Here is a 26,709-nt window from a genome sequence, read left to right on the forward strand (position 1 = left end):
ACCACCCCAGACAGGCTTTTGTGTATTAGGGCAGGGAGGGCTGAAAGAAATAAGACACTGCCTGGGGGACACAAGGTGTCCCAAGCATGGTACAGTTCAACCCGGTGCTGGGGCACTCCAGCCCCAGCTCTGGCGCAAAACTGGACAAACGGAAAGGGGTGTAACCACCCCCTTCCCTGGTTCCACCCATAGGAGTGACCTAGCAGGTAATCTAGCCCCTAGATTTGGTATATAGGTAGGAGCTGAGTCCCAAGACTTTAGATTAATCCTGACTGAAACTCTGAAACGAAACTCTGGACCTTCGACGATCTACTTTGCAAGAAGACGACTGAAGAATCTCCCTTGTGGTCAAGGAGTGACCACCCTGCACAAGCAGGCACGATCCAGCGATCAACGGCTTGCTCGGTCGACACTCCCGCCGGAGCCCGAGCACAGAGCCTGACAAGAACCGGACTTCCAGACATCCAACAGCCCAATCCACAGCCCAGCAGAGCTGAGACCCGTGGAGGCGACAAGAGACGTGGGACCGGCCATCTTGAAAAGTCTGCGACATGCTAATTGTGCAGCACCCGAGACACCCTCAAAGCTGTGCATTGGGGATTGAGAAGCCCCAGCCCCGAGCAGCATCTGCATAAAAGATCAGCCCTGCACACTCCACGAGTTCTGAGTGGGGCCCTTTTGCATTTTCCTGCTCAACGCGTCTGCCCGGTCACTTGCCCGTTGGCTAGTGGCCATCTTGGCAACGATCCTTTGAATTTACACCGCTGGTCTGTTTGCACCTTGCTGGTCTGAGTAAGAAGCCAACTTTGTTTCCTGCGTGGGTTGCCTTTGCCAAGGCTTGTTGACTCCAATCCTGAAGCCAATACTGCCGACAGGGAGAGCCTTCGTGGGACAGTCTGTGCCAGACTCCTGGTCGTCGTCAACACCTCCTGGTCCACGTGGCTGCAGAGACAAGCTTCACGACAGCAACTGATTGCTTCACAACATCGCCTGGTTCCTTCCTGGTCACTGGCTAGTGACCCAGACACTGTCCCCTCTGCTTTCAGGTCCTCTTCATTTTCGATCCACCCGGACACTTCTCTCCTGGTCGCCTGCAGCATCTTTCTTCCAGGCTCCATAGGATTCAACGACGAAACCCGACACACTTTGACACCTATGCACCCGCTTCCTGTGGGTGAGGTAACGCGAGTACTTCGGTGCTCCTGTGGGTATCAACTATCCAACTGTCTAGGTTTCAAGTAACTTTCACCGACTCCAGTCAGAAGTGCCCTAAAAGAACTAGTTTATAACTTTTACGTTCCCATTCATTCTCTATGGTAACCTTTGTGTGTGATTAGACACTGCACACGCATCCTGTGGGTCTCCTGCTTCCTAACTCGTGGTAGTTCAGCGTAGCCCCAGCGATTCCCTAGGCCCTAGGTCTATTCACTTTCCGTGTAGTGGTCCTTATACCACTCTTTTAGTATATGGTTTAGCGTGCCCCTAGGGCCCGACTGTATTTTTGTGCAACTTCTTGTATTTTAATTGAATATCTTGTATTGTGCCTCTGACCTCATAAAGAGTTCAGAGGGTTTGTCTAGTAATAAATAACATATATTTTATTTATATCCTGTGTGGTGTCCTTTCATTTGGTATTAAAGGGGTTACATATGGTAAAACAGCTGGCTTCACATGCCCTCTTGAGTTTAGCCCAAGACTGCTTTGTCCATGCTACCACTAGGATAGCTGGTCTATAAGGTTGACTTTACAACCATCACCATAAGGGTTGTTTGGACTGGTGCAAGGTCCTACTAGAATAGTGATCATCATATACCAGGCCAACCTCTCACAATTGTTACCCCTGTACCCACCCCTTTGGTAGCCCTTGCTGTAAGTGGATTGTGTGGGGCAGGGCTTTAAGTGGGATGAAAAAACTGGGGGGTCTCTCAAAGGGGCGTGGCCAGTGTAATTAGGGGTGTGGCTTTAAATCACTTACGCAAAAAATCTGTGCTTAGCATAGTGTGCCGCCCGACTTGTATTTTGCTGTTTCCGTCATTGCATCCAGATATTTGAGACAAGTAACATCATACCTACAATAAGTAATATTGGCTTTGCAAATGGTTATTACTTGCAGAAGATAAATAAGCTGCAACTATAACTTGTATCTAATATTGACAAAGCTTCCAATTAAATCTGTGGTGACCCTACCACAATGTTGCTGCTCCTGAGTTTCAGAAAGAGAAGGGAAATCCAGAAAGAAAATGACTCTTAAAGGATTTCCATTCCCCCACAATGCTCCCTGGCATGACGTCATGCTGTAACTTCTCTACTACTGAGAAGTGAGCAGTGTGAGCAGCGCACATCCATGTGCCTGGTGCTGCCTCGAAACGGGTCTCTATCAGGCTTTGTTTTGAGCCATGGCACTTTTTTCCAGACTGCAGTTACAGCAAACAGCGGTCATTGCAGTCCGGGAAAAAAAACGGGCTGCCTGTGTCAGGGCTCAAAACAGAGCCCGATAGAGACCCGTTTCGAGGCCCCCTGAAAAAAACTGCCTGTGCTCAGACCCCTTGAGACCCGGCCCACTTAAAGCCCTGGTGTGGGGGCTTTGTATGAGGCAGAGGCTGTGTCTGAGGAATGGCCTCTGGTGGCACCTCTATAGGATGTGCGACAAAATGAACGCCTGGTAGCCTGCGACTGCAGGGCTCCCATAGATTTGGCAGTGTCTGTATCTTTTTCATTTTTTCAAGAGATAAATCCACATTGGGTCCAAATAGGTGTTGCTCATCGACAGGTTGATTAAGAATGGCACTTTGTACCTCAGGTTTGAATCCTGATATACGTGTCCAGGCGTGTCTGCGTAGTAAGACGCTGGTGTTAACTGCTCTAGACGCAGTATCCGCTGCGTCAAGGGCACATCTGATGGAGGTATGTGTAATGTTTTTACCCTCTTGGATGAGTTTATGTGCCCTATCCCTGTACTTATCAGGGAGGTGTCTCATTATTGACTCTAATTAGTCATAATGTGCTCTATCATATCTGTCTAGCAATGCCTGTGTGTTGGCGATACGCCAGTGAAGTGTGGCTCAATGGTTAGAGCGGCAGACCCTGATGCAGAGGTCTAGCCTGGGACCAGGGTTAAATTCCCCGCCTCGGCAGGTCTTGGGCTCAAAAATTCCATGGACCTGATAATTCTCGCCTCGGTGCCTATTCCAATCATGGAGTCCCACTCTGCAACTCTGGGCAATAGCTTGCTTAATCTCCACAACGGCCCCCACAACGCTAAGGATGCCTGGCCTCCACCTTGGGGGTGCCCAGGAGTGGACGCCTCACAGGGAAAGCCAGGATGGGTTCCACAGCGGTATTCGTACAAGCGCCTTGAGACCCTTGCGGGTGAGTAGTGCGCTATACAAGTATCAATTTACAGATTTTTGCTGCTTGAGACGCAGTTTTCTTCCCTGATGCATCGAGTAACTTAGACTCTTTATCTGGTGGGGCAGCATCACCTGATGTTTGCGAGTTTGCTCTCTTGCGTGAGTTGGAAACTACAAGTGAGTCTAGTGGTACTGGCCCCTAAATATATGCTGGGTCTGAAGGGGCGGCTTTATATTTCTTCTCTATCGGAGGATTAATGATTCTAGTTCTGACTGGATCTTTAAAGACTTCAGCAGCGTGTTTAATTACCCCTTTGAGCATTAGTAAGATGGATGCTGACCTTTGTGCGTTATCAAAGGTATCCATCAGGAAGTCTTCGTCTACAGGATCTGTATGTAGGTCTACCCCGTGATATTGTGCAGCCCTGTGTTACAATTCATTAAACCCTATGGTGTCTTCTGGTGGGGAAGGCCGTGAGGGGTATGAGGAGTATAAGGGACATTTGGGACATCTGGAGTGGTATAATCATCCCATGGGTCAGGTGATCCTGTAGGTGTGTCTGGATCAGGCATGTTACCGCCCATATCATCAGAACTATCATGCCTATGAGAGGATGCTGGGGAATGCTGTGGTATGGGAGAGTGTGGTGATGGCATAGGTGGAGGAGAAGGGGAAGGCGGTCTTAAAGGCGAGGTAGCCATGTCCTCCTCCTTTGCATGCGGAGCTGGAGCTGGTTTGTCCAGTGGTCGCTTCTTTGAGGCCAAAATCAACTGTCCAGTTATTGGGTCCCTAGCCAGAATCTTTTTTAGGCAGGGTCTGGATAAGATAAGTCTTCTGCCAGAGGCTGATCTTTTGGTGATGTGGAGGGTTTTGGCACCGAAGCTGCTTGCTTTTTTGACAATGTCCTCTGTCAGGGAAGCAGGAGTCTTTCTCGGCTCAGAATGTTTTTTCGGTTCCGAAGGTTTTTTCGGGTCGGGTGTTATTTTCAGATCCGTTTGTTTCTTTGGATCCCATGCTTTTTTCGGTTATGGCGCTTTTTTGGAATCCGACGCTTTGCTTGGTTCCAACCTGGCTTTTGGTGCCGAAGGAGTTGTGGGTTTCGGCGCCGATGGTTTGGATGTCGGCGTAGCTGGTGCCAATGTCTTTTTTGGTGCCGGTAAGTTGGCGCCCGCACCATGCGAAGGCTGACTCGAGCCCGAGTCGCCTGAAGGCTTAATTGGCTTCTTTGCCGGGCCCGAAGGTGGGGCAGTAGAAGCGGAGTGTCGGTGTGCACCCGAGCTCGAGGGAGAGGGTGTAACCTGAGCCTTCTTTGGGTGTGTCGAGGAAGGGTGCGGGTCAACGGTCTTACTTACGACCCGTTGCGCTGGAGTGATGTCCTCGACATCCGAATCTTCTTCATGTTCGGAACCGCTGTCGATGTCTTGTTGTTCTGGGACGTGGACGCCTTCCTCAAAGATGTCGTCCGGACTGGAGGTTGAAGATCGAGCCATTGTTCTTCTCGCTCTTCGGTCCCGGATAGTCTTTTTGGAGCGGAAAGAGGCACAAGCTGAGCAGTCCTTTGCCTCGTGCTCCGGAGAAAGGCAGAGGTTACACACCTCGTGAATGTCGGTGTGGGGAAACTTCGACCCACATTGAGGACACTTTTTGATGGGCGCCCTTTCCATGAGCTGGAGTTGAGGCCTAGTTAGGCCCGAAGGCCGTCAACGACATTCAAAACTTATTTTCTGAAAGTTGCTGAGGATTGCTCGCCGAAGGAATTCGGTTTCAACACGGAGCGCTGGAAACACATCCGAGCCCGGTGGCAGAAAAAAACAATCTGGGGATGGAGCCGATGACCATGCGCAGTATCATCCAAGGGAGGAGTCACCTATCCCATGACTTCTAAAGACTTCTCTACAAAACAAACTGCAAACATCCAGGCCCAACACTAGGTGGCAATCTATGCATAGTGTGCAATCTGCAGCTCATATGCCTCGAACAGGATGCTTACCAAGCAAAAGGCTGTAAGGTAACCTTATGAAAAAGGTTTATAAGCAGGACACATTGGTTTGGAAAGAACTATATTAAGTTCCCAAGGGGCAGAAGACCTACGACAGGAGGGAAGACTCTTAACACAGGCACAGCTGAGACTTTCAAAAGGGGGTTGTGAAGGTTTTTCTTCTGTAGCACAATGGCTGTCGATGTACCTTTATCAAAGAAAACCACAGTCCAGCGTTCACCAAATAAAGAAAATATGGTAGGCCACTTTATAACACCTTGCTGGAACAATATTTTTGTGGGTATGCCAGATGAAAAACCACTTTCACTTAAAAGCATTGGATGTTCTGGTGGATGGGCATCTAGTTTCTTTTAAAATGTCATGCACTCCTGTGAAAAATGTACAATCTCAAGAGCACCTCAGCCAAGCTGAATGATGGACTGTTGGACAGAAGATCTCTGCCAAACAGTCTCTCATGTGGAGGTTCTGAGTTGCAGGTGGTCAGTGAACCACCACTGACGTAGATAATCTTGTGCAGTCAGGATCATTCAGGCCTTGACTACTGTCAACTTGATGAGCATTGGGGAATCACGAGCATTGGAGAAATATGTTGTCTTTGGCGCCTGTGACAATGCGGACAGCTGCAGAGACTAGCTCCAATCGAAGGACTCTGGGTGCCAAGGGGGGCTAAGACTCATTAGAGGCGCCTGTAGGTGTCAGGTCCATGCCGGGCTCCATAAAGAGATCACTTCCTGTCCCTACTGTTAAGAGAAGATTTTCTGTTTGGCAACCATTTCCACTCTGGGGCTCCATTCAGAAATTAGTTCATGTCCACAGTCAGAGTGAGGATTAGTTGCGCTTCCTGATTGTGCCACACCGCTTGGTTGGGTTAGCGCTCTAGTCTTTCGTATCAGTCCGCCATTTCCTTATCCCGCAAGTTCTATGTGGCGCACTTCAACTGTTCTATTCAGGCAGTTCGACGCCCTGATTTTGGCTCCCGTCAAATCACCGCGTAAATTCCTAGTTTTGCCCGTTTCCCAGTCAGTATCCTCAGAGACTTCATTTTGGGACTTTGGGAGCGTGTTCGTTCCCTTTCAGTTTGATTCCAGCATTCCGGAACATTAGCAGCAGCTCCGCTTGCCAGTGTTCGGCGGTGTCGGCTTCGTTCTTGTCAGCGGCTTTCTCCAGAGAACTTTTCCAGCTTGGCAAGTAATTCTTCCGCTTCTCCTCAGCCTTACGCGGTAAGAATATTCTATCCTCAAAGACTTCTGGTGAAGCATTCCTTGTCCAGTGCAATTGGGTTTCTTCTGCGTCAGAGTTTTCATGGTCAGAAGTGAAGTTGGGTTTCCTAATAGAACTGTCAAATTGCAAGGACATATTCTGTGCTTCAGAAAAGACACTCCGGAGTTTCAGTCTGCTTCAGTGTGATTCAACAAGTAAATGAGAGTATCTATTATATGCATATGGTAATACTGTTGTCTACCACCTCTACTCTTCTCATCACTACATTCCACCAACCAACACAAACAAATATAAGAGTCCTCAACCTCCCTTATGAACGTTTTGGGCTCCGCAAGAGAGCGGCAATTTCCACATAGAATCAGGTATGAGAGAAGTGAGCTGAGGGCGTGTGTGATGGTGATGTTCCCGAAAAAGATTTGAACGTTAGTAATGATCTGTTAACTGTTGCAGGTGTTCCCCAGCTACTCATTCCAGAGGTAGTGACGAAGACACCAGTGTGGAAGCCTCTATTTGTTGTTTGTTATCCACTTCCCCTTTCCCTTCCATTCCTGGGCTTGGAGCAATCCGGGTGCAGGGGTGATTGGGGATTGGGAATTAGGAAATAATCATCGTAGAAGCCTTGGCCACTCGCTCCCACGGAAACCAGGACAATTCAGGTACTGCTTCTGACAGATTGAAGTGCCTCTATTACCTTCCGTCTGGGCGAGATGGCAGAATGATTGGATGTCAAAGCCTTGGCTTCAGTGTTAGAGGGATTACAGAAACAGTTGAGTGAAACTAGGGAGGTAGTTAGGCAATCTAATCAGGAGGCTAGTTATCTGCGTCAGAGAATAGATGAGCTCGCTGAGAGTCCGCGTCCCAATTTTGGGAGTATTAAGTCATCAGCCTTTGGTTCCACGCCTTCTTCCTCCTCCTCTACGGAGTTAACCACACAGGTAGTGCACGCAATGTCCCCTACTATCCCATTGGCCCCTCCCGAGAGATTTCAAGGAGACCCCCATAAGGCCCAAATTTACCTTACTCAGTGTTCGTTACACTTCCTTTGTAAGCCCATTTTGTTTAAGGAGGATCAGTCTAAAGTGGCGTTTGTGCTGTCCTACCTGAGCGGAGATGCAGCAGCGTGGTCATTGCCCCTAGTGGCTAGCAACGATCCTGTGTTGTATAAATTTGAAGAATTCAAGGCCGAATTCTTGCGAATCTTTGATCAAAGAAACGTCTCTCAGACCACAGACAATGAACTTCTAGAGTTGAAGCAAGGGAATCGAGACTTGGTGGCCTATTTGGCACAATTTAATAAATTGATTGTTGAAACTAGTTGGCCAGAGTCTAAGAGGGCGGCCATTTTCTACCGAGGTTTAAAAGATGAGCTGAAGGACGGATTGGCCCAGATTCCCAAAAGACCTACTGATGTATCGGAACTCATAGATTTAGTATTACAGATAGATCAGCGGCTGGCAGAAAGACGAAGTGAACGCCGGAAGGATGTCCGAACTCTCCCACCACGATTTGATCGGTCGAGGACGGAGTTTGCTAAGAACCACGAAGGCCAAAACCAAGAAGAACCTATGCAGGTGGGAACGATTCGAGGTACTCTTACCCAGGAGGAAAGAGAAAAGAGACGTCAAGGCAGGTTGTGCATGTACTGTGGTCAGTCGGGCCATTTTGTTAAGGAATGTCCGAAGAGATCAAAGGCCAGCACGTGGGTAAAAGACCGGCTCCACCAGTAGACGGAGTTGCACTGGTGGGAGCGAGTGATGAGCCAACTCCAAAGCCACAACTTTTAGCTAATACCCTGCAATCAGCAGCCCCGCATCTGAATTTGCCATGTAGAATTGTGTTTGGGAAGACTCAGATGGAGGAAGTTTCCGTGATGGTAGATTCGGGGGCTACTGGGAATTTCTGTGACATCCAGTTTGCCAAATCTTTAGGAATACAATTTGAAAAGAAGTTAAAACCAGAACCTGTGCGAGCAGTGGATGGCACCAATTTGTCTTCAGGGCCAATAGCTTATGACACTGAACTGATAACCGTAGTGGGACCAGGAGAGCATCGGAGCTTCATTCGATTCAATCTCATCGATGCTTCTCAATTTCAACTAATATTGGGTCTGCCTTGGCTCACTGAGCATAACCCCAGGATTGATTGGTCTCGACGTTCAGTTGAAATGAACTCAGACTTTTGTCTAGAGCATTGTTTCCAGTCCTCACCAGCGAATACCAGTTCCACGCTGTCACAAAATTTGGCCAATCAAGTTCAAATGGTTTGCGCCTTGGAGGCTCCAGAGATTCCAGAAGAATATCAGGATTTGAAAGAAGTATTCAATGAGAAAGAAGCTCGGAAATTGCCACCTCATCGAGAATATGACTGTCGGATTGAATTAGAGCCAGGAGTTTCTCTACCATGCAGCCGAATCTATGCACTATCGGAACCCGAGAACATCCATTTGAAGGACTACATAGAACAAAATTTAGCCAATGGCTTCATCCGCCCCTCCCAGTCTCCTGTGTCTTCGCCCCTCTTCTTCATCCCGAAGAAGGATGGGACCTTGAGAACTTGCATTGATTATCGAGCCTTGAACCTTGCCACCAAAAAGAATCGTTATCCACTACCCCTCATTTCGGAACTTCTGGATCAGGTTAAGGATGCATGTGTGTATACTAAGTTGGACTTACGAGGGGCATATCATTTGGTGCGCATGGCTGAAGGAGAAGAATGGAAAACTGCCTTCCGGACCAGGTTTGGTTTGTACGAATACCAAGTGATGCCCTTTGGGCTTTGTAACGCCCCAGCTGCTTTTCAGCATTTTGTGAATGACGTGCTTCGAGAGTTTTTGGACCGCTTTGCGGTGGTTTACATCGATGATATCCTCATCTATTCCAACAGTCGAGAGGAACACGTTAGCCACGTACGAGCTATTTTGGAACGGCTGCTGGAGAACCATCTGTTCGTCAAGCTGGAGAAGTGTGTCTTTCATTCCTCCAGGGTGGAATTCTTGGGCTTCATTTTATCCCCGGAAGGAGTATCCATGGATGATTCCAAGTTACAGGCAATCAAGTCTTGGCCAGCGCCAAGGTCAGTAAAGGAGATACAAAGTTTTTTGGGATTCGCCAATTTTTATAGGCGTTTCATTCTGAATTGCTCTGAAAAAGTGAGCCCAATTACCTGTCTTCTAAAAAAGAATGTAAGATTCATCTGGGAACGTGAATCGGAGGAGGCCTTTCAACAGTTAAAGGAAGCATTCGTTACAGCTCCAGTTCTGCAACATCCTAACTTGAATGAACCCTTCTTCATCGAAGCTGACGCGTCCAATTTGGCAATAGGAGGAATTCTGTCTCAACGTCAGAAGGACACCGGTCAACTTCATCCAGTGGCATACCATTCTCGAAAACTTACCCCTGCTGAGGTCAACTACTCTATCGCTGATAAAGAGCTTTTGGCAGTCAAGGAGGCATTCAAAGTGTGGAGACACTACTTGTTGGGAGCGAAACATGTAGTCACAGTCTTCACTGATCATCGAAATTTGCAATTCCTAAAATTAGCTCGCACGTTAACTCCCAGGCAACTGCGCTGGTCACTCTTTTTTGCAGACTATGATTTTGTTTTAACTTATAAGCCAGGATCTTCAAATGGAAAAGCTGACGCTCTTTCGCGTTTGAGTATGGGAGAAGAAGCCAAAACCAAGGTGGAGGGATTTATCATTCCGGAGGAAAAAATTGTTGCCATAGCCGTTGAAGATAAATTGGAGACTCGGATTAAAGAAGAATTTGCTAAAACAGAATTTTCCAAATGGGAATTGGAAGGTCCAGATCGCAGTGTAAGAGATGGGAAACCATTTTTGCAAGAGAAAATGTGTGTTCCCAGTGAGGAGTTGCAACATGAAGTCATTCAGCAATTTCATGACCATCCATTAGCAGGTCATAGAGGAGCCAAGAAGACTTTGGAGTTAATTAAGAGAATTTTCCTCTGGCCAGGCATGGACGCTCAGGTGAGGCAGTACATCGCCACTTGTGAACCGTGTGTTAAGGGCAAGAGTTTGAGACAATCCCCGCAGGGCCTTTTAATGCCTTTACCAGTAGCTCCATCCCCCTGACACACAGTCTCCATGGACTTCATTGTAGACTTGCCTACTAGTCAGGGTTATTCAGTCATTTGGGTGGTGGTGGATCAGTTTACAAAAATGAGTCATTTCGTCCCTTTGAAGGCGCTCCCCACAGCATCCCAGTTAGCTACACTATTCATAGAACACATTGTCAAACTGCATGGGGTTCCTAAAGTGGTTATCTCAGATCGGGGACCTCAATTTGTTTCTCGATTTTGGAGGTCCTTTCTTAAGGGTTTAGGAGTCGACTCTCGTTTGTCCACCAGTTTCCACCCAGAAACGGATGGACAGACGGAACGAGTGAACCAGGATTTAGAACAATATCTCCGGTTATATTTGATGGATCAGGAGGGGGAATGGCCCTCTTTGTTGAGTACTGCGGAGTTTGCCTACAACCATGCAGTCCATTCTTCTACAGGTTTTTCTCCATTCTTCCTGAACTCTGGTCGTCATCCCAACATGCTAGTGGGTCGGGTGGATGTTGAGGTCCCTGCAGCGGGGGAGGTGATACAAGAGTTACAGAAATCCTATCAGGTAGCCTCTTCCAATCTCAAGAAGGCAAAAGATGCTTACAAGGTGCAGGCAGATAAGAAGAGAAGAGTGAGTCCCATGTATGAGTCCGGAGAAAAAGTTTGGATTTCCACTCGACACATGCGGTTGAGGGGGAATCGGAAGTTCCAACCCAGGTTTGTGGGTCCTTACCCTGTGGTTCGAATGGTCAATCCGGTGAGTGTCAGGGTAGCTCTCCCAAAGTCCTTGAAGATCCACCCAACTTTTCATGTTTCGCTGATTAAAAGAAACCCTCCAAACTTCAGACGTGTCCAACCACCAGCTCCAATCCAAGTGCAGAGTTCAGAAGAGTTTGAGGTCAAAAGAATCTTAGATTCTAAGCTTAAAAGAGGGAAAATCTTTTATCTAGTGGACTGGAAGGGTTATGGCCCGGAGGAAAGGTCATGGGAACCCAGCAGTAATGTTCATGCTCCCAGATTGGTCTCAGAATTCCATAAGACTCATCCTCTGAAACCCAGGGAGGGGGCTTTGGTGGGGGGTACTGTCAGGTCCATGCCGGGCTCCATAAAGAGATCCCTTCCTGTCCCTACTGTTAAGAGAAGATTTTCTGTTTGGCAACCATTTCCACTCTGGGGCTCCATTCAGAAATTAGTTCATGTCCACAGTCAGGGTGAGGATTAGTTGCGCTTCCTGATTGTGCCACCGCTTGGTTGGGTTAGCGCTCTAGTCTTTCGTATCACTCCGCCATTTCCTTATCCCGCGCGTTCTATGTGGCGCACTTCAACTGTTCTATTCAGGCAGTTCGACGCCCTGATTTTGGCTCCCGTCAAATCACCGCGTAAATTCCTAGTTTTGCCCGTTTCCCAATCAGTATCCTCAGAGACTTCATTTTGGGACTTTGGGAGCGTGTTCGTTCCCTTTCAGTTTGATTCCAGCATTCCGGAACATTAGCCGCAGCTCCGCTTGCCAGTGTTCGGCGGTGTCGGCTTCGTTCTTGTCAGCGGCTTTCTCCAGAGAACTTTTCCAGCTTGGCAAGTAATTCTTCCGCTTCTCCTCAGCCTTACGCGGTAAGAATATTCTATCCTCAAAGACTTCTGGTGAAGCATTCCTTGTCCAGTGCAATTGGGTTTCTTCTGCGTCAGAGTTTTCATGGTCAGAAGTGAAGTTGGGTTTCCTAATAGAACTGTCAAATTGCAAGGACATATTCTGTGCTTCAGAAAAGACACTCCGGAGTTTCAGTCTGCTTCAGTGTGATTCAACAAGTAAATGAGAGTATCTATTATATGCATATGGTAATACTGTTGTCTACCACCTCTACTCTTCTCATCACTACATTCCACCAATCAACACAAACAACTACAAGAGTCCTCAATCTCCCTTATGAACGTTTTGGGCTCCGCAAGAGAGCGGCAATTTCCACATAGAATCAGGTATGAGAGAAGTGAGCTGAGGGCGTGTGTGATGGTGATGTTCCCGAAAAAGATTTGAACGTTAGTAATGATCTGTTAACTGTTGCAGGTGTTCCCCAGCTACTCATTCCAGAGGTAGTGACGAAGACACCAGTGTGGAAGCCTCTCTTTGTTGTTTGTTATCCACTTCCCCTTTTCCTTCCATTCCTGGGCTTGGAGTAATCCGGGTGCAGGGGTGATTGGGAATTAGGAAATAATCATCGTAGAAGCCTTGGCCACTCGCTCCCACGGAAACCAGGACAATTCAGGTACTGCTTCTGACAGTAGGTGCAACTGGTTGAGGACTCTGAACCCAAACCATTGCCCGACTGGATCAAGAATTTGAGATCCAATCCTTGGATGCTCTCCCTTGGATCCAGGTGGGAGCTGAGGTTGGACCTCAACCACCCACCAGGTAGTTTATGAATGAAATTATGCGTTGAGATAAGTTCTATGTTGGTTTGTGACAGTATGAAGTAGGTGAAGATAAGGGACAAGCCGGACTTTAACAAGAGGATTAAGGCAGATCCAAAGTACATCTTAAAATTTGAAATGCTATGAACTTGCACCAGAGAGAGTTATTATTACGAATGCCCTTAATAAGAGTCAAGGAGTGCTTTTGGTTAAAAAAGGTAAAAGTACTGGTGGTGTAAATACTATGGATTTTGTCTCCAGGGCTCATGGAGACGCAGATTACAACAATTACATTACATAAACTTGAAGATAAGCTTGTCTTTTCAGAGTCATTTTCCCCTCCATGATGCTTTCCTCCTTGGGTTACCTTTAACATAATTTATTTCCAGCATTAATATTTGTTTTCTCCTAATTATGTCTACCACTCTAATCCTTCCAACTGCTAGTTTCTCCATTTTGATTTGCCCAAATATGCACCGGTGTGCCCTGGTGATTTCCGAATCCAAAGTCAGGGGACTATCGCTTAAAACAGAGGGCTTGATGTGAGAGTCATATTTCTTTTTTTGTTTCTTCTGAAGTAAAAAGTTTAACATAGGCCACAATAGCCATGGGATCACTATCCTTCGTTGTGGCTTTCATTAAAGCCACTGAAATACCAAGGGCTCTGTCCTGATGAAGGTAGACTATCAGTATTCAGCTTTTTTTATTCTCAATTTGCAGCTTCATTGAATGAGATCATGTCTTCCACTGGAGAAGTTGTGGGTGAGGGGGTAGGGGTCGTGTGGAAGGGAGTCTAGAATATGTAATAATATGCACCCCAATCTGAATATGTGACAGTGTCTGGTGTGGTACATGACCACTGGGGAGAAGAGTTGCAGGAATGCTATAATATGCTCATTCTCAATTGATCCGATTAAAAAGGATAACATCAGAACTTCACCAACTCGAAATCACAGTTAAAGAACAAATTACCAAATATCAACAAAGAGGCTATCCTCAAGATATCCTCCAAGAATCAATCAAAAGAGTACAAAATATTCCTAGAGAGAAACTGTTGACACCTAAAACTAAGACCTCTGAAAAGAAAACGGTATGTGTTCCGAAATACTCCACAGAGGCTTCCAAAATAAAAAGAATAATCAATAAACACTGGAGTTTAATTAACATGGAACCAGACTTTAAAGATCTTTATAGTGATCGCTTCACATTTGCTTTTCGGAGATCTAAACATTTGAAAGAGATTCTAACATTGACGTAAAATCAAAAAATCACTCACAAAGGAATGTTGAAGTGCTTGAACTGCATTCATTGTAATAATGTCATGGTTGGTAATAAATTCATGCATCCAACGCAAGGATATGAAATTGAGCTACGACACACTAGCACATGCGATACTAAGAACCTTATATACGAAATCAAATGTCCTTGTGGAAAAACTTATGTCGGTCAAACTGAAAGAAAAATCAAGGTGCATATAACAGAACACAAAAGTAACATTCGTGCCCACAATACTAAATCAACTATAGCCACCCATTGGATGGAAGAAAAACATCAAATATCCCAATTAAGATTCACCATTCTGGAGGTAATCCCACAACGCAGCGACATGGATCCCACTAAACAAAAACTTAAGGCAGAATTTTTCTGGATAAAAAAAGTGAATACCCTGCAACCAATGGGAATGAATGATCGTATCGAATATTCATGTTTTCTTTAGACAGCACGATGAAAGGACTATTCTCCCCCCTCACTTCTCCATTTGATATCTGAACTCATTCTTTATGAACATACACAGTCTACGCATTGTCTGTATGATTGTCATTTATGCGATAACATTGAAATTTGAATTCTTCTTAATTTTATTTAATGTGAATTCACATTAGTAATGCCATTTTTGGAAGCCACAATAAATTTGCCTGCTTATATGAATTGGTATGTTGTAGTCAGTACTAGATCCCATTGGCCTTTTATTGTTTATTATTTTGTTTCCGATCATCTAATATCTCGTAGTCTAACCCGTTTACAATTAATTCGTTTTCTATTATAGCCACACCACATGACCCTGTAGTTTTTCTTCGATCTGAATTATGTCATAAGGTCCACATGATATATATATATATTTTTCTTCTTTTTCCTCTTTATTTCCAGCACTTCCTCTTATATTGTTTACTTAATTTGTTTACACTCAGAAGAGTGGAGCAAGGTGTTCCACAAGGATCGGCCATCAGCCCTATCCTCTTTAACCTGTACCTGCGGCCCCTGGTTGCGTTGATTAGATCTTTCGGCATAGCGGTGACAAATTACGCGGATGACACTCAACTTGTCTTCTCGCTTGAGGGCAAGGAAGCAGTGGCGTTAGACACCTTCCACCGTTGTATGCTCGAAACTGCGGACTGGCTGAATCAGAATTCTCTGCAGTTTAACAGCTCTAAGACAGAAGTCTTACACTGCACTACTGATCGCGTCCCTAGACCTCTCCCGCCGGACTTTTGGCCACCTTCCTTCAAGAGCACGACTGTGTCTGCCACCTCGGTCCGTAATCTGGGAGTGATGTTCGGGTCCAACCTCCAACTGGATGCAGCCGTCAATAAAACAGTGAGCACTTGTATGGGACTGCTTCGCATGCTGAGAAAGGTCCTTCCGATGCTTCCCATGGACAGCAGGCCAGAGGTGGTGAGGAGCATTATTGTAAGTCGCTTGGACTACTGTAATGCTCTATTTCTCGGAGCACCATCTACTCTGATAGGAAAACTGCAACGGGTGCAGAATCTTGCAGCCAAATTAGCGCTTGCTCGTCGCCGCCTTGACTCCTCATCTCTGGCACTAAGGGACCTTCACTGGTTACCGGTCCTTCAGGGGATTGATTTTAAATCTTTATGTATTGTATTCAGGGCCCTTCATGGACAAGGCCCAGTGCCACTACAGAATATGTTCCATTGGTACACTCCGTCCAGATCCCTTCGTTCGGCTTCTGCTTACCTTGCTGTGGTGCCTAAAGTTCTGAGATCACGGCTGGGCGGCCGATCTTTCAGCTTTACGGCAGCCAGGCTATGGAACGCTCTTCCGCTAGGACTGAGAAGCATGAATGATTTCAATTCCTTTAAGAAAAATTTAAAAACACATCTCTTTCCTAGGGTTGGATCACTTTAGTTCTTGTAAGTCAGCATGGTGCGAAGCAGGTTCCTTCTAGTCAAAGCGCCAGGATACCCGTTGGGTGACAGACATGCGCTATAAAAGAGTACCAATACATACATACATACATATTTGGACGATTTCTAATGCCTTTAGTATTAATACATTTACTTTACGTTCACACACAGTATTTCTTTCATTTTGATTGAAGTCGGAATACTCACATCACGTGACCGCGGGGTCTGTCTTTAATTCACTTCCACAACATTCGGCATTTGGCAAGTGTAAGCGCGTAACGTGAACCTTCACGACAACTCCCAATAAGTTTTCGCTCACCTGGTAAGGTCATGTATTTTATTTAATTTCACCGTTTCACGCACGTGGTCGTCTCTCGTAAATCTCCGGGTATTTGACTTGTTTACACTCGTATACACCATCACACGGTTAAAGTTTAACTTCTCGTAGCCTGATTATTGGATTTACTTTACTGTACCACCATTCACTAATATCCTCCTGCGATTCTTAAAACAAGCCTGTTATTTTATATTTTTCCTATTTTACACCATTGTAAATATCCTGGTATATAGTACTATCTCTGTTTGCTAAGGTCCTGTATTGATTCATTTTTTAGGTCCCTGACGAAGGGTCTTTCATATCGACCCGAAATGCATTGGGCGGAGGAATAACGTTGAAAACTTGTTTGTTTTGGAAAATGATTCATTTAACCTTATGAAATGAAATAAGGAAAAGAAAACTATCTACAAATAAAAACTGAAATGATTTCAAGAACATAAGATTTTTAACAATATATTATTGAAAGAAATTGCAATATTTACCGAAGAAACTCCATTGTTTCATGTTAACTCGAGCGCACGTTTATGTGAAAGGTTACTCTGCCTCCACACATTGGTTACTTTCAAGAGTGTTCACACAGAAGCTAATGTTTATCACTTGCACGTTCTTCCTTAGGGTGATCTTCAACAGGGCCAACAATATTAGAATCGATCCTTGAAAGAGTTATACCTTCTGTTGTTGCTCACTCTGCATTTAGCCATGGGGTGCTCACCTTGAGATACTAAAAAGAACTCCTATCTTGTTTCTGGGTTTTCAGATCTGGTTCTTTATGTTTGCTAGTGGGTACAGTTGCCCATGAAGGCTGTTCTTATTTCAGAAGCTTGTTTACAGTCCCGGGGAGCAGGGTGAAGACTGATTTGCATACGGCTGGGTCTACACTGGGTTGGCATGGTGAGCTAAAAAAATGCTAGATTGAACCCTGATCCGTGACTGGGGTTGAAGGTTTGATATGTTCAGCATTAAAGCCATCATCTTTTTGTGTTGCCATAGTTGCGTAAGTGGAAAGGGTATGTCTAGACAGGGCTCCTGTGCTCACTGTGCCACTGGATTCAAGCTGAGCTCATGAGGGGCTGATACCCCAAAAATGGTCACAGGAGGCTTGTTTTTGGCCCAGGAAGGATCTGGCTTGGCAGTTCGGGCTGGACTGTTCCCATGAGGGGCAGGATCAAAAATGATTTGCATATGGCTGGGTCCAAATTGGGGTGGCTTGATGAACAACAAAATTATGGTTTTAACCCAGATCTGCTACTGGGGGTGAATGTTTGATAAGTTCAGCATTCCGTCCATCATCTTTTTGTGTTGTCAAGGTGTTGTACATCAACACTGGGGAGCAGTAGCAGGAAAGCTATAATATGCTCTTTCAAAGGTGTTCACAAAGATGCTAATGTTCATCCTTTGCACTTTCTTCCTTCAATGGTGGCCAGTTGAAAGAGTTTAGCTTCTGGTTTTGCTTACTCAGCGTTTAGCCCTGGGTTTCGATCCTAAAAAGGATTTGTATCTTGTGGCTGTGTTTTCAGATCTATTTCCTTATATGTGCTATAAGGTACAGATGCCTATGAAGGCTATTCTTTTTTCAGGTGCATCGGGTGTTGGTTGCATCGCCAGAGGAGTGCCAGTGTTGGCTACAGTATCTGAGAAGATGTCGGTCATCCTCCGAATCGCCAGAACCTTCAGCTAAGGGATCCTTGGTGTGAAGAATGGGAGCTAGGATGCTGATACTTCTCCATCACCCAATGTTCTTATAAAGAAGCATGTGCCATCAACGTAAAACATGGGTGGACTTTTGGCTCCGAGAAAGGTATCGATGGCACTGAGCGACAGATATGGCTAGTCTGAAAAGGGCTGTGGATAGTCGGACCTCGTCCGTTCAAGGGCGGAAAAGAAGACACTGCCTTCCTGCACCTCCACTTCCTTTAAGACTTCTTTTAATAGGTCTTACATTGCCCAATATTATCAGAATGTGTTTACATCGGTTTATTAAATGAAATAAAAGGAATATGCTACTTACCAGTATGCATCTGTTCTTGGCATGTAGGGCTGCTGACATTCATATCTGTGCATAGATCGCCGCCTAGTGTTGGGTCCGGATGATTGCACATTGTTGTCCTGGAAGAGTCTTTGAAGTATCACGAGATAGGTGGCTCCTCCCTTGGACTATAGTGCGCATGGGCATCCTCTCCATGCTCAGATTGTTTATCGACATTGTGGCAGAGATGGAGCATAGTACAGTAAGGGATGTCCATGCAAAGAGGGAATGCTACAGCTGCGACAGGCACCGGGGAGGCGGGTGGGCGATATGAATATCAGCAGCCCTGCATGCCAAGAACAGATGCATACTGGTAAGTAGCATATTCCGTTCGAGGCATGTGGGCTGCTGAATTCATATCTGTGCATAGAATGTATAGCAGTATCTCCCCTAGCGGTTGCTGCCTGTGCTAGCTGCAGCAGTCTGAAAAAGAGTTTTGAGAACAGCCTGGCCTACAGCAGCTTGCTGTTTGGAATGTACATCTACACAGTAGTGTTTGGTAAATGTATGTATGGTTGTCCATGTGGCTGCTCGACAAATTTTGTGTAAAGGAATGTTTCCTAGGAAAGCCATGGATGCCCCTAGTTTGCGTGTAGAATGCGCCCTAGGGGGAACTGTTAAGGTGCGTTTTGCCTTTAAGTAACATATCTGAATGCACTTAACGATCCATCTGGCTATCCCGGATTTAGAAATAGGGTTGCCTTTGTGTTGTGGTGAGACAGCAACAAACAACTGTTTTGTTTTCCGAAATGCTTTAGTTCTATCTATGTAATAAAGTAGAGCTCTTTTGACGTCTAGAGTATGCAAGGCCCTTTCAGCAACCGTCTGTGGGTTTTGAAAGAACACCGGCAGGTCTATTGTTTGATTTATATGGAACTGGGATACCACTTTTGGCATGAATTTTGGGTTGGTTCTGAGAACTACCCTATTTGCATGTACTTGAATGAATGGCTCCTGAATAGTTAGGGCTGGCAGCTCACTAACTCTTCTAAGTGAAGTAATGGCAATAAGGAAAGCCACTTTCCAAGTAAGAAATTGTAGTTCGCATGAGTGTAGTGGTTCAAAAGGTGGTCCCATAAGTCTGGTTAAAACGATGTTCAAATTCCAGACTGGTGAAGGTGGGTGCCTTGGGGAAATTACTTGTTTAAGTCCCTCCATGAATGCTTTAATTGCTGGCACTCTAAATAGCGAAAGGTGTTGCCCGTTTTGGAGATATGCTGCTAACGCAGCTAGATGTATCCTGATGGATGAGTAGGCTAAGTTGCAACGTTGTAGGTGCAAGAGGTAGCAAATGATGTTTTGTGTGGAAGCCTCTAATGGGTTTATGTCGTTGTTTCTGCAGTAAATGACTAATCGTTTCCACTTTGCTGCATAACATGCCCTGGTAGTGGGTCTTCTTGCCTCTTTAATAATATTCATGCAGTCTGGAGGCAAGTTCAGGTATCCAAACTCTAGGATCTCAGGAGCCAGATCGCCAGGTTCAGATGTTGCGGGTCTGGGTGTTTAAATTCGCGACGGTTCTGAGTTAGAAAACTGGGTGTTAATCGCAGTCTTTGATGAGGCCCCACTGACAGTTCTAGGAACGTTGTGTCCCATGGTTGTCTTGCCCATGTGGGAGCAAATAGGATAAGCGTCAGTGAATGTTGGTGCATTTTGCGTGCCATTAGTGGAGCTGGGGGAAAAGCGTACGCAAATTTGCCTGACCAGTTCATCCATATCGCATTGCCCTGCGACTGCGGATGTGGGAACCTGGCGGCAAAGTGCGGGAAGAATGGTTGGAGCACATTGGGGTGAATCTCCCATTCGTGCATCTGTTGACTGTGCCTGCTGAGCAGGTCGGCCATCTGATTGTCTTTGCCTGGGAAGTGTTCTGCCATGAGAAACATGTTCCTTTGAATGGCCCATTTCCACATGCCTTGAGCTAGATGCGACAGCTGTGGGGAGTGTGTCCCTCCTTGATTCTGGATATAATACATCGCGGTCATGTTGTCCGTCCGGATCAACACAGTCTTGTTGCAGAAGTGTTTTTTGAATCCTTTTAGTGCTAGGAAGATTGCCATCAACTCCAGAAGGTTGATGTGCATTTTTTTCTGTTGCATAGTCCCTGAACTGTGTAATGCAGGACATGAGCTCCCCAGCCTTGGAGGGATGAGTCCGCTGTCATCACTATTTACGGGACAGGCTCTTGGAACAGTCGTCCTTTGCAAAGGTTTTGTGGATTCCACCAATGCAGAGAGTTGTATGCTTGACTGGTCACCAACACTAGGTCTTTTAACCCCTTCCATGCTGGTGACGAACCCCAGCCGTCATGCACTACGGTGCTCGTGTGCTGATGACGGCTGGGGTTCGTCATGGCCCGCCCGTGTTCGGCCGGCGGCCGCACACGGGAAAAAAAGCGGCCGCATCGAAGGGGTTAATTGCCCTTGAGCCTGGTTCCACTGCCTTGCTAGGCACTCTTGAAGCGGACACATATGCAACCTGGCATGGGGGACTATGAATATGCATGAGGCCATCATGCCTAGGAGTTGCATAAACACTCGAGCTGGCAATGAGTGTTGGGGTCTGAACCTTTGGATTAAGGTTTGCATTCCGTTTATTCGCACTGCGTTGGGATATGCCTTTGCTGCTAGTGTATTTATTGTTGCTCCCAGGTACTGTTGTACGTGGGGGGGGTTGCAGGTGGGATTTTGGGTAGTTTAGCGAAAAGCCCAGCCTATGCAGGAGATGAATGATTTTTGACATGTGGCTGGCACATTGCTGGGCTGATGGCGCGTGTATTAGCCAATCGTCCAGATAGGGGTACACATGAATGTGTTGTCTTCTGAGATGTGCCGCCACTGTTGCCAGGCATTTGGTGAATACCCGTGGAGCGGTTGTTACACCGAATGGTAGGACTTTGAACTGGTAGTGCTGTCCTTGAATTGTAAACCTCAGATACTTTCTGTGAGCAGGGTGTATTGGTATATGAAAGTATGCGTACTTGAGGTCTAGAGTTGCTAGGAAGTCTCCCTGTTGAAGAAGCGGTAAGACTTGTTGTAGAGTGAGCATATGAAAATGCTCTGACAGAATGTACATGTTGAGGGGCCTGAGGTCTAATATTGGTCTGAGCGAACCGTCCTTTTTCGGAATGAGGAAGTATAGGGAGTATACTCCTGTTCCCTGATGTTGTAGTGGGACTGGTTCTATGCCCCCCTTTTGAAGCATATTGCTGCAGTAATGTTATATGTTCCTGCGACATTGGACGGTTCACTGGTGGTATGTTGGGTGGTGTTGATTTGAGTTTTAGGCAATAGCCATGTTGGATAATTTGCCTTAACCACCTGTCTGTAGTGATGTTTAACCAGACTGGCAGGAATTGTGTAGTCAACCCCCGACCGGTGTTATATGGTCTGGGGGTAGTGGCATTAAGTCACTGTTTGGTGTTAGTGGAGGATCTATTGGCATTGCCTCCACGACCCCTGCCCTTTGTGTTATTTCTTCTGTATCCACCTCTGTTAGTGTTCTTATTGTATGTGGATTGTGTATTAGATTTGTAAGCGGAGGATTGCTGCGATGTGTTACCTCGCGCCATCCCTCTATAACTGGAGCGTCGAAAGGAGCCTCTGTGTTGTTGGGACTGAAGGACTCCCATGGACTTTGCTGTTTCGTTGTCCTTTTTCATTTTGTCCAGAATTGAGACAACTGCTGGACCAAATAAAAAATCTGGATTTATAGGCTGGTTAAGAATTGTGGCCTGTACTTCGTTTTTGAATCCAAAAATGCGAAGCCATGCGTGCCTTCTAAGAAGCACGCTTGTGTTAATAGATCTGGCAGCTGTATCTTCCGCGTCTAGAGCACACTTAATGGAGGCATTGGTGATGAGCTTTCCCTCCTGTATAAGTTCATCTGCCTGCTCTTTGTAAGGCTCGGGTAAATGTTGGAGAAGTCCTTCTAAAGAGTCATAGTGTGCCCTGTCATACCTGGCCAGCAATTCCCGTGTATTGGCTATTCTCCATGAGTTTGCTACTTGAGCTGCTACTCTTTTGCCTGATGCTTCTAAAATTTTCGACTCCTTGTCTGGAGGAGGAGCTTCACCAGTTGTTTGCGAATTTGCACGCTTTCGTGCCTTGGATACCACCAGTGAATCTAAAGGCAGTTGTCCCCTGATGTATGTAGGGTCTACTGGTGCAGCCCTATACTTCTTCTCTATTCTAGGGTTGATGACACGTGCCCTAGCGGTGTCTTTGAAAATGTCATTCGCTTGCTTTAGGACGCCCTTTAACATGGGGAGTGTTTTGACACTTCTTTCTGATGTTGCCAGTCTGTCAAATAGAAAGTCCTCTTCTATAGCATCAGAATGCATGTGTACATTATGGTAGGTTGCAGCTCTGTCCATTATTGAGTTAAAAGCCACTGTGTCTTCTGTGGGTGATGGCTTAGCTGGGTATACAGTAGGGTCTGTAATGGGTAGAGCCCCCTCATTGTCTGGCTCACCTCCACCCCCCATGGTTGTGTATTGGGGTCTGCATATGGGTTTTGTATATCTCCAAAACCCCCCTCTGCATTCTGATCCTCATCTAGGTTGTAGTCAGAGCGTGCAGGTCAGTGTGGCGTGTATGGAGTAGCAGGCATAGCTGGAGAGATAGGTTGGAAAAGAATAGGAGAGGTAGCACAGTCGCTTTTCTTTTTGAGGGGAATTTTTGACAAGCCTTCACTTAGCACTGGTCTTTTCTTCCTTGTATAAACAGTCACCTTCCCAGTATTTGGGTCAATATATAGTTTTGACTGATCCTCTGTGGATGGGTCTGGATGGATAATCTCCACTTCCACAGTTTTTTACTTTGGCGCCGTAGTTTTTGGATTGTCCTTTTTCGGTTCAATACCTTTATTTGGTTCGACCGCTTTCGGTGCCTGGATTGCTTTTTGAGGTTTGCCAACAGGTTTTGTGGGTCCAACGTCTTTTACTGGCTTCACCACTGTTTTTGGACCGAGCGCTTTCGTCGGTTCGGTAACCTGTTTAGGTTTTAGAGTTGAGTCTGGAGTGGTTTGTCTTGGCTCGACGCCCCTTTTCGAATCAATAGTCTTTGGATCGACCAATTTGGTGTGGTCTACTTTTGGTTTCTGTTTCGGTTCGATGACCGCCTTGGGCGTAGGCCTTTTTTGTTCGTCGACGCCCTTTTTTTCTTTTTTGACCGTCGAACCCGATCTGCTCGAGTCGACATGCTTTGTCTTCGAGGTCGATTCAACAGCCTTTGGCTTCGAGGTCGATTCGACAGCCTCTGGCTTCGAGGTCGATTTGACGGCCTTTGGCTTCGAAGGTGTTGATGGAGCGGTATCTCTCGGGTAAGCGCCCTTTGGCTTTATCACCTTTGGTTCGACGACGTTCGGTCCGAAGACTGTCGTGTCGATGAGTTTCGGTTTCGATGGGCTTGGCCTTGGAAAACGTGTCTCAGATGGCTCTTTTTGTATGTTCTTAGCCGGGCGGTATTGCGGGGCTGTAGAACCAGTATATTGGTCTTGGCTAAGGCCTGTTGGCGATGCCTCGACCTGAGTCTCTGATATTGGTGTGGTATCTATATGGGGCGGTGTACTCATAGTTCGCCCCTCGTCGCCATCCGAGTCGTCTTCGACAGCTACGATATCTTGGTCGTATTCTTTGACCTTGACGATTTCTTCATCGTCGATGTAATAGTCGAACTTGTGCTCGGAGAATTGTTCTTCCTCTTGATCAGAGTCTTCGGCGTCAACCAGTTCTTCGTTGTCGAAGATATTCTCGGCTTCGGTGCCGACCTCTGCATTTCTTGCCTTTGCGCCCTTCGATTCCGGATAGTCTTTTTGCATCGGAACTGGGCACAAGCTAGGCAGCTGTCTTCATTGTGATCTGGAGACAAGCAGTTGTTGCACACTGCATGTTTATTGGTGTGCGGGAACTTAGAGTTGCACTGCGGGCAGTACTTGAATGGACTTCGTTCCATCGACCGTCGGTCCACGTGGCGTCGAGAAGGCCTAGCGGCCCGATTCGACAACCGGAGTACAAAGTAAAGTTAAAGAATGTTATCGGTACCGATCGCAAACAACACCGACAAATCGGAAGGCCTTTTGGCCTTTTGAAAAGTTTTCCGAACTTGGAGTGCTTGAAAGTGCATCCGAACCCAATGGCGGAAAAAAACAATCTGAGCATGGAGAGGATGCCCATGCGCACTGTAGTCCAAGGGAGGAGCCACCTATCTCATGATACTTCGAAGACTCTTTCAGGACAACAATGTGCAATCATCCGGACCCAACACTAGGCGGCGATCTATGAACAGATATGAATTCAGCAGCCCACATGCCTCGAACTAATAGGTTTTGAAAACTAAACTAGAAAAACGATATGCTCACCTTTCTTTCCTCGCTTGTCAAACCACATCATATAACCATATACTATGAGCAGAATGCATAGGACTCTGAGGTAAACAGCCCTCCTTAGGTTAAACCAGTAACTCAGTTCTGAAATCCAGTCTAATCACAGCTGGTCATTGTTTAAAGGAGCTCATATTTTGTTGTACAAATTTAAATCCCTTAATATGACCTCACAACGCCTAGATCTTGAAAACATGTGAATCCTTTTATGCTCAACACTCAAAACTCTGCCAGCTAAAGCTTCAAGCTTTTTCACAGCCACTTTCTCAAAATACCTTTAGTCAAATGTACAATATGAGGACTGCGTTAATTCTTTGGGCCTCTGTATACAAACAAAGACAGAAATGTTACCTTCTACTGACCCTGACGTAGCACATGTGGAGGTCGTTGCTTGTCCTACCTAGCAGCAAAGGCATGGAATGGGCTGCCCTTTCATCTACGCACCTCCCCATCTCTTTCAGAGTTCTGAAACTCCCTGAAGACCTGGCTATTCGGCTAACCAAATGGACCCTGCCAGCTCCTGGATACCCTCAAGGGTGACAAGAAGCACTCTACAAATCTACTGATTGATTGAACAATTCTTTCAACTGAATTATATTTGAAATGCACAATATAGAATTGTAAACTAAATCTGGATTCTGTCACCTATTTGTAGATCTCAGAGGACGATGCTGTGCATTGTTAAACCCAATAAAATGTGGTTATTAAAAAAAAAGAATTTGGATTCCTAGATATGCGTGCAGTTATTCTACTGTTTGCATGAATCCTATGTGAAAAGCATACAAATATGTAAAAGTTGTCCACTATGCACAGAAAATACCTATCATAATATACAGTAAATATCATCTCTTTTGAAATGCAGATTTGTTTCACACACAAGTCTTTAGCCTCCTCCACAGTGCAGGTAAACAACGGGCAGGTTTCATATGATCTCCAAACTTACCCAGGTTCTCTTTAAGGAGCCAAGTCAACGCAGAGTCTCGGTATGGGATGAAATCAGACTTTCGCTTTTTATTTTGCTGTAATCAAAAATGGACAAGCTGGCATGAGAATGTATCAGTAAAACTTAAATTTATCATACTTTAGTAAAACACCACCTCATACTACTACCTGCAGTCCTGCCTCAAAATCTCAACTCCAGCCACCCAGTTGGCTCCGGCCATAAGTTACATTTAAAATGAAGTTAACATGCAAACCTTGGTAATGGGGTTTCCCTGGCATGCCTTAAAGCAATGTCATGTCTTACTGTTAATACAGTATTTAAAAGGTATTCGGGCACACACAATCTACCTAAAGACCCAGTGTGTACAGAAATGACAAACTCCAGAGGATGAGAGGTATTTCAACTATCTACTTTACACTAAAAATGACTTAGCCATGAATCTAGCTTGCCACAGCCCACTATTAATACAGACACCCATCAATTGGACTATCCTGTCAGCAGAAGGTACTGTATGGGGTTGCATCTAGTGAGCGAATATTTAGGTTTATTTAGCACTTTAGTAATAAATGAATTTCCCTTTGCCTACAAGTAGAAAACACTCCACAAAGTGCACTACTGAATGCCAACTCACTGAGGCATTTGCCTTTATTCAGGAGGTCAAAGGGTGTTTCTGCTAAGTCAGTCGCAAAATAAAAATAGATATTGCCACAAGCACCACGTGTAATGTGCAGAGGGATCTTGACATGTCGCAAGGGAAGAGGAGCGGCCAAACCTTTCCTTCATCAGCTGTGGGTGCTCTTGGCCTGTGGTGTACACAGTAGTATTACCTTT

General features: G+C 45.8%; 1 protein-coding gene across 1 annotated transcript in view; it reads right to left on the reverse strand.

Moving 5' to 3' along the window:
* KIF1C (kinesin family member 1C) overlaps nucleotides 1–26,709 on the reverse strand; it is a 912,154-nt gene that overhangs the window by 414,816 nt on the left and 470,629 nt on the right. Inside the window, exon 10 of the mRNA XM_086946204.1 lies at nucleotides 25,879–25,954. Coding sequence (XP_086802330.1) covers nucleotides 25,879–25,954 — 76 coding nt within the window. The remainder of the gene's footprint in view (nucleotides 1–25,878; nucleotides 25,955–26,709) is intronic.

The sequence above is a fragment of the Lissotriton vulgaris genome, chromosome 12, assembly GCF_964263255.1.
Source record: "Lissotriton vulgaris chromosome 12, aLisVul1.2, whole genome shotgun sequence".
Lineage (NCBI taxonomy): Eukaryota > Metazoa > Chordata > Amphibia > Caudata > Salamandridae > Lissotriton > Lissotriton vulgaris.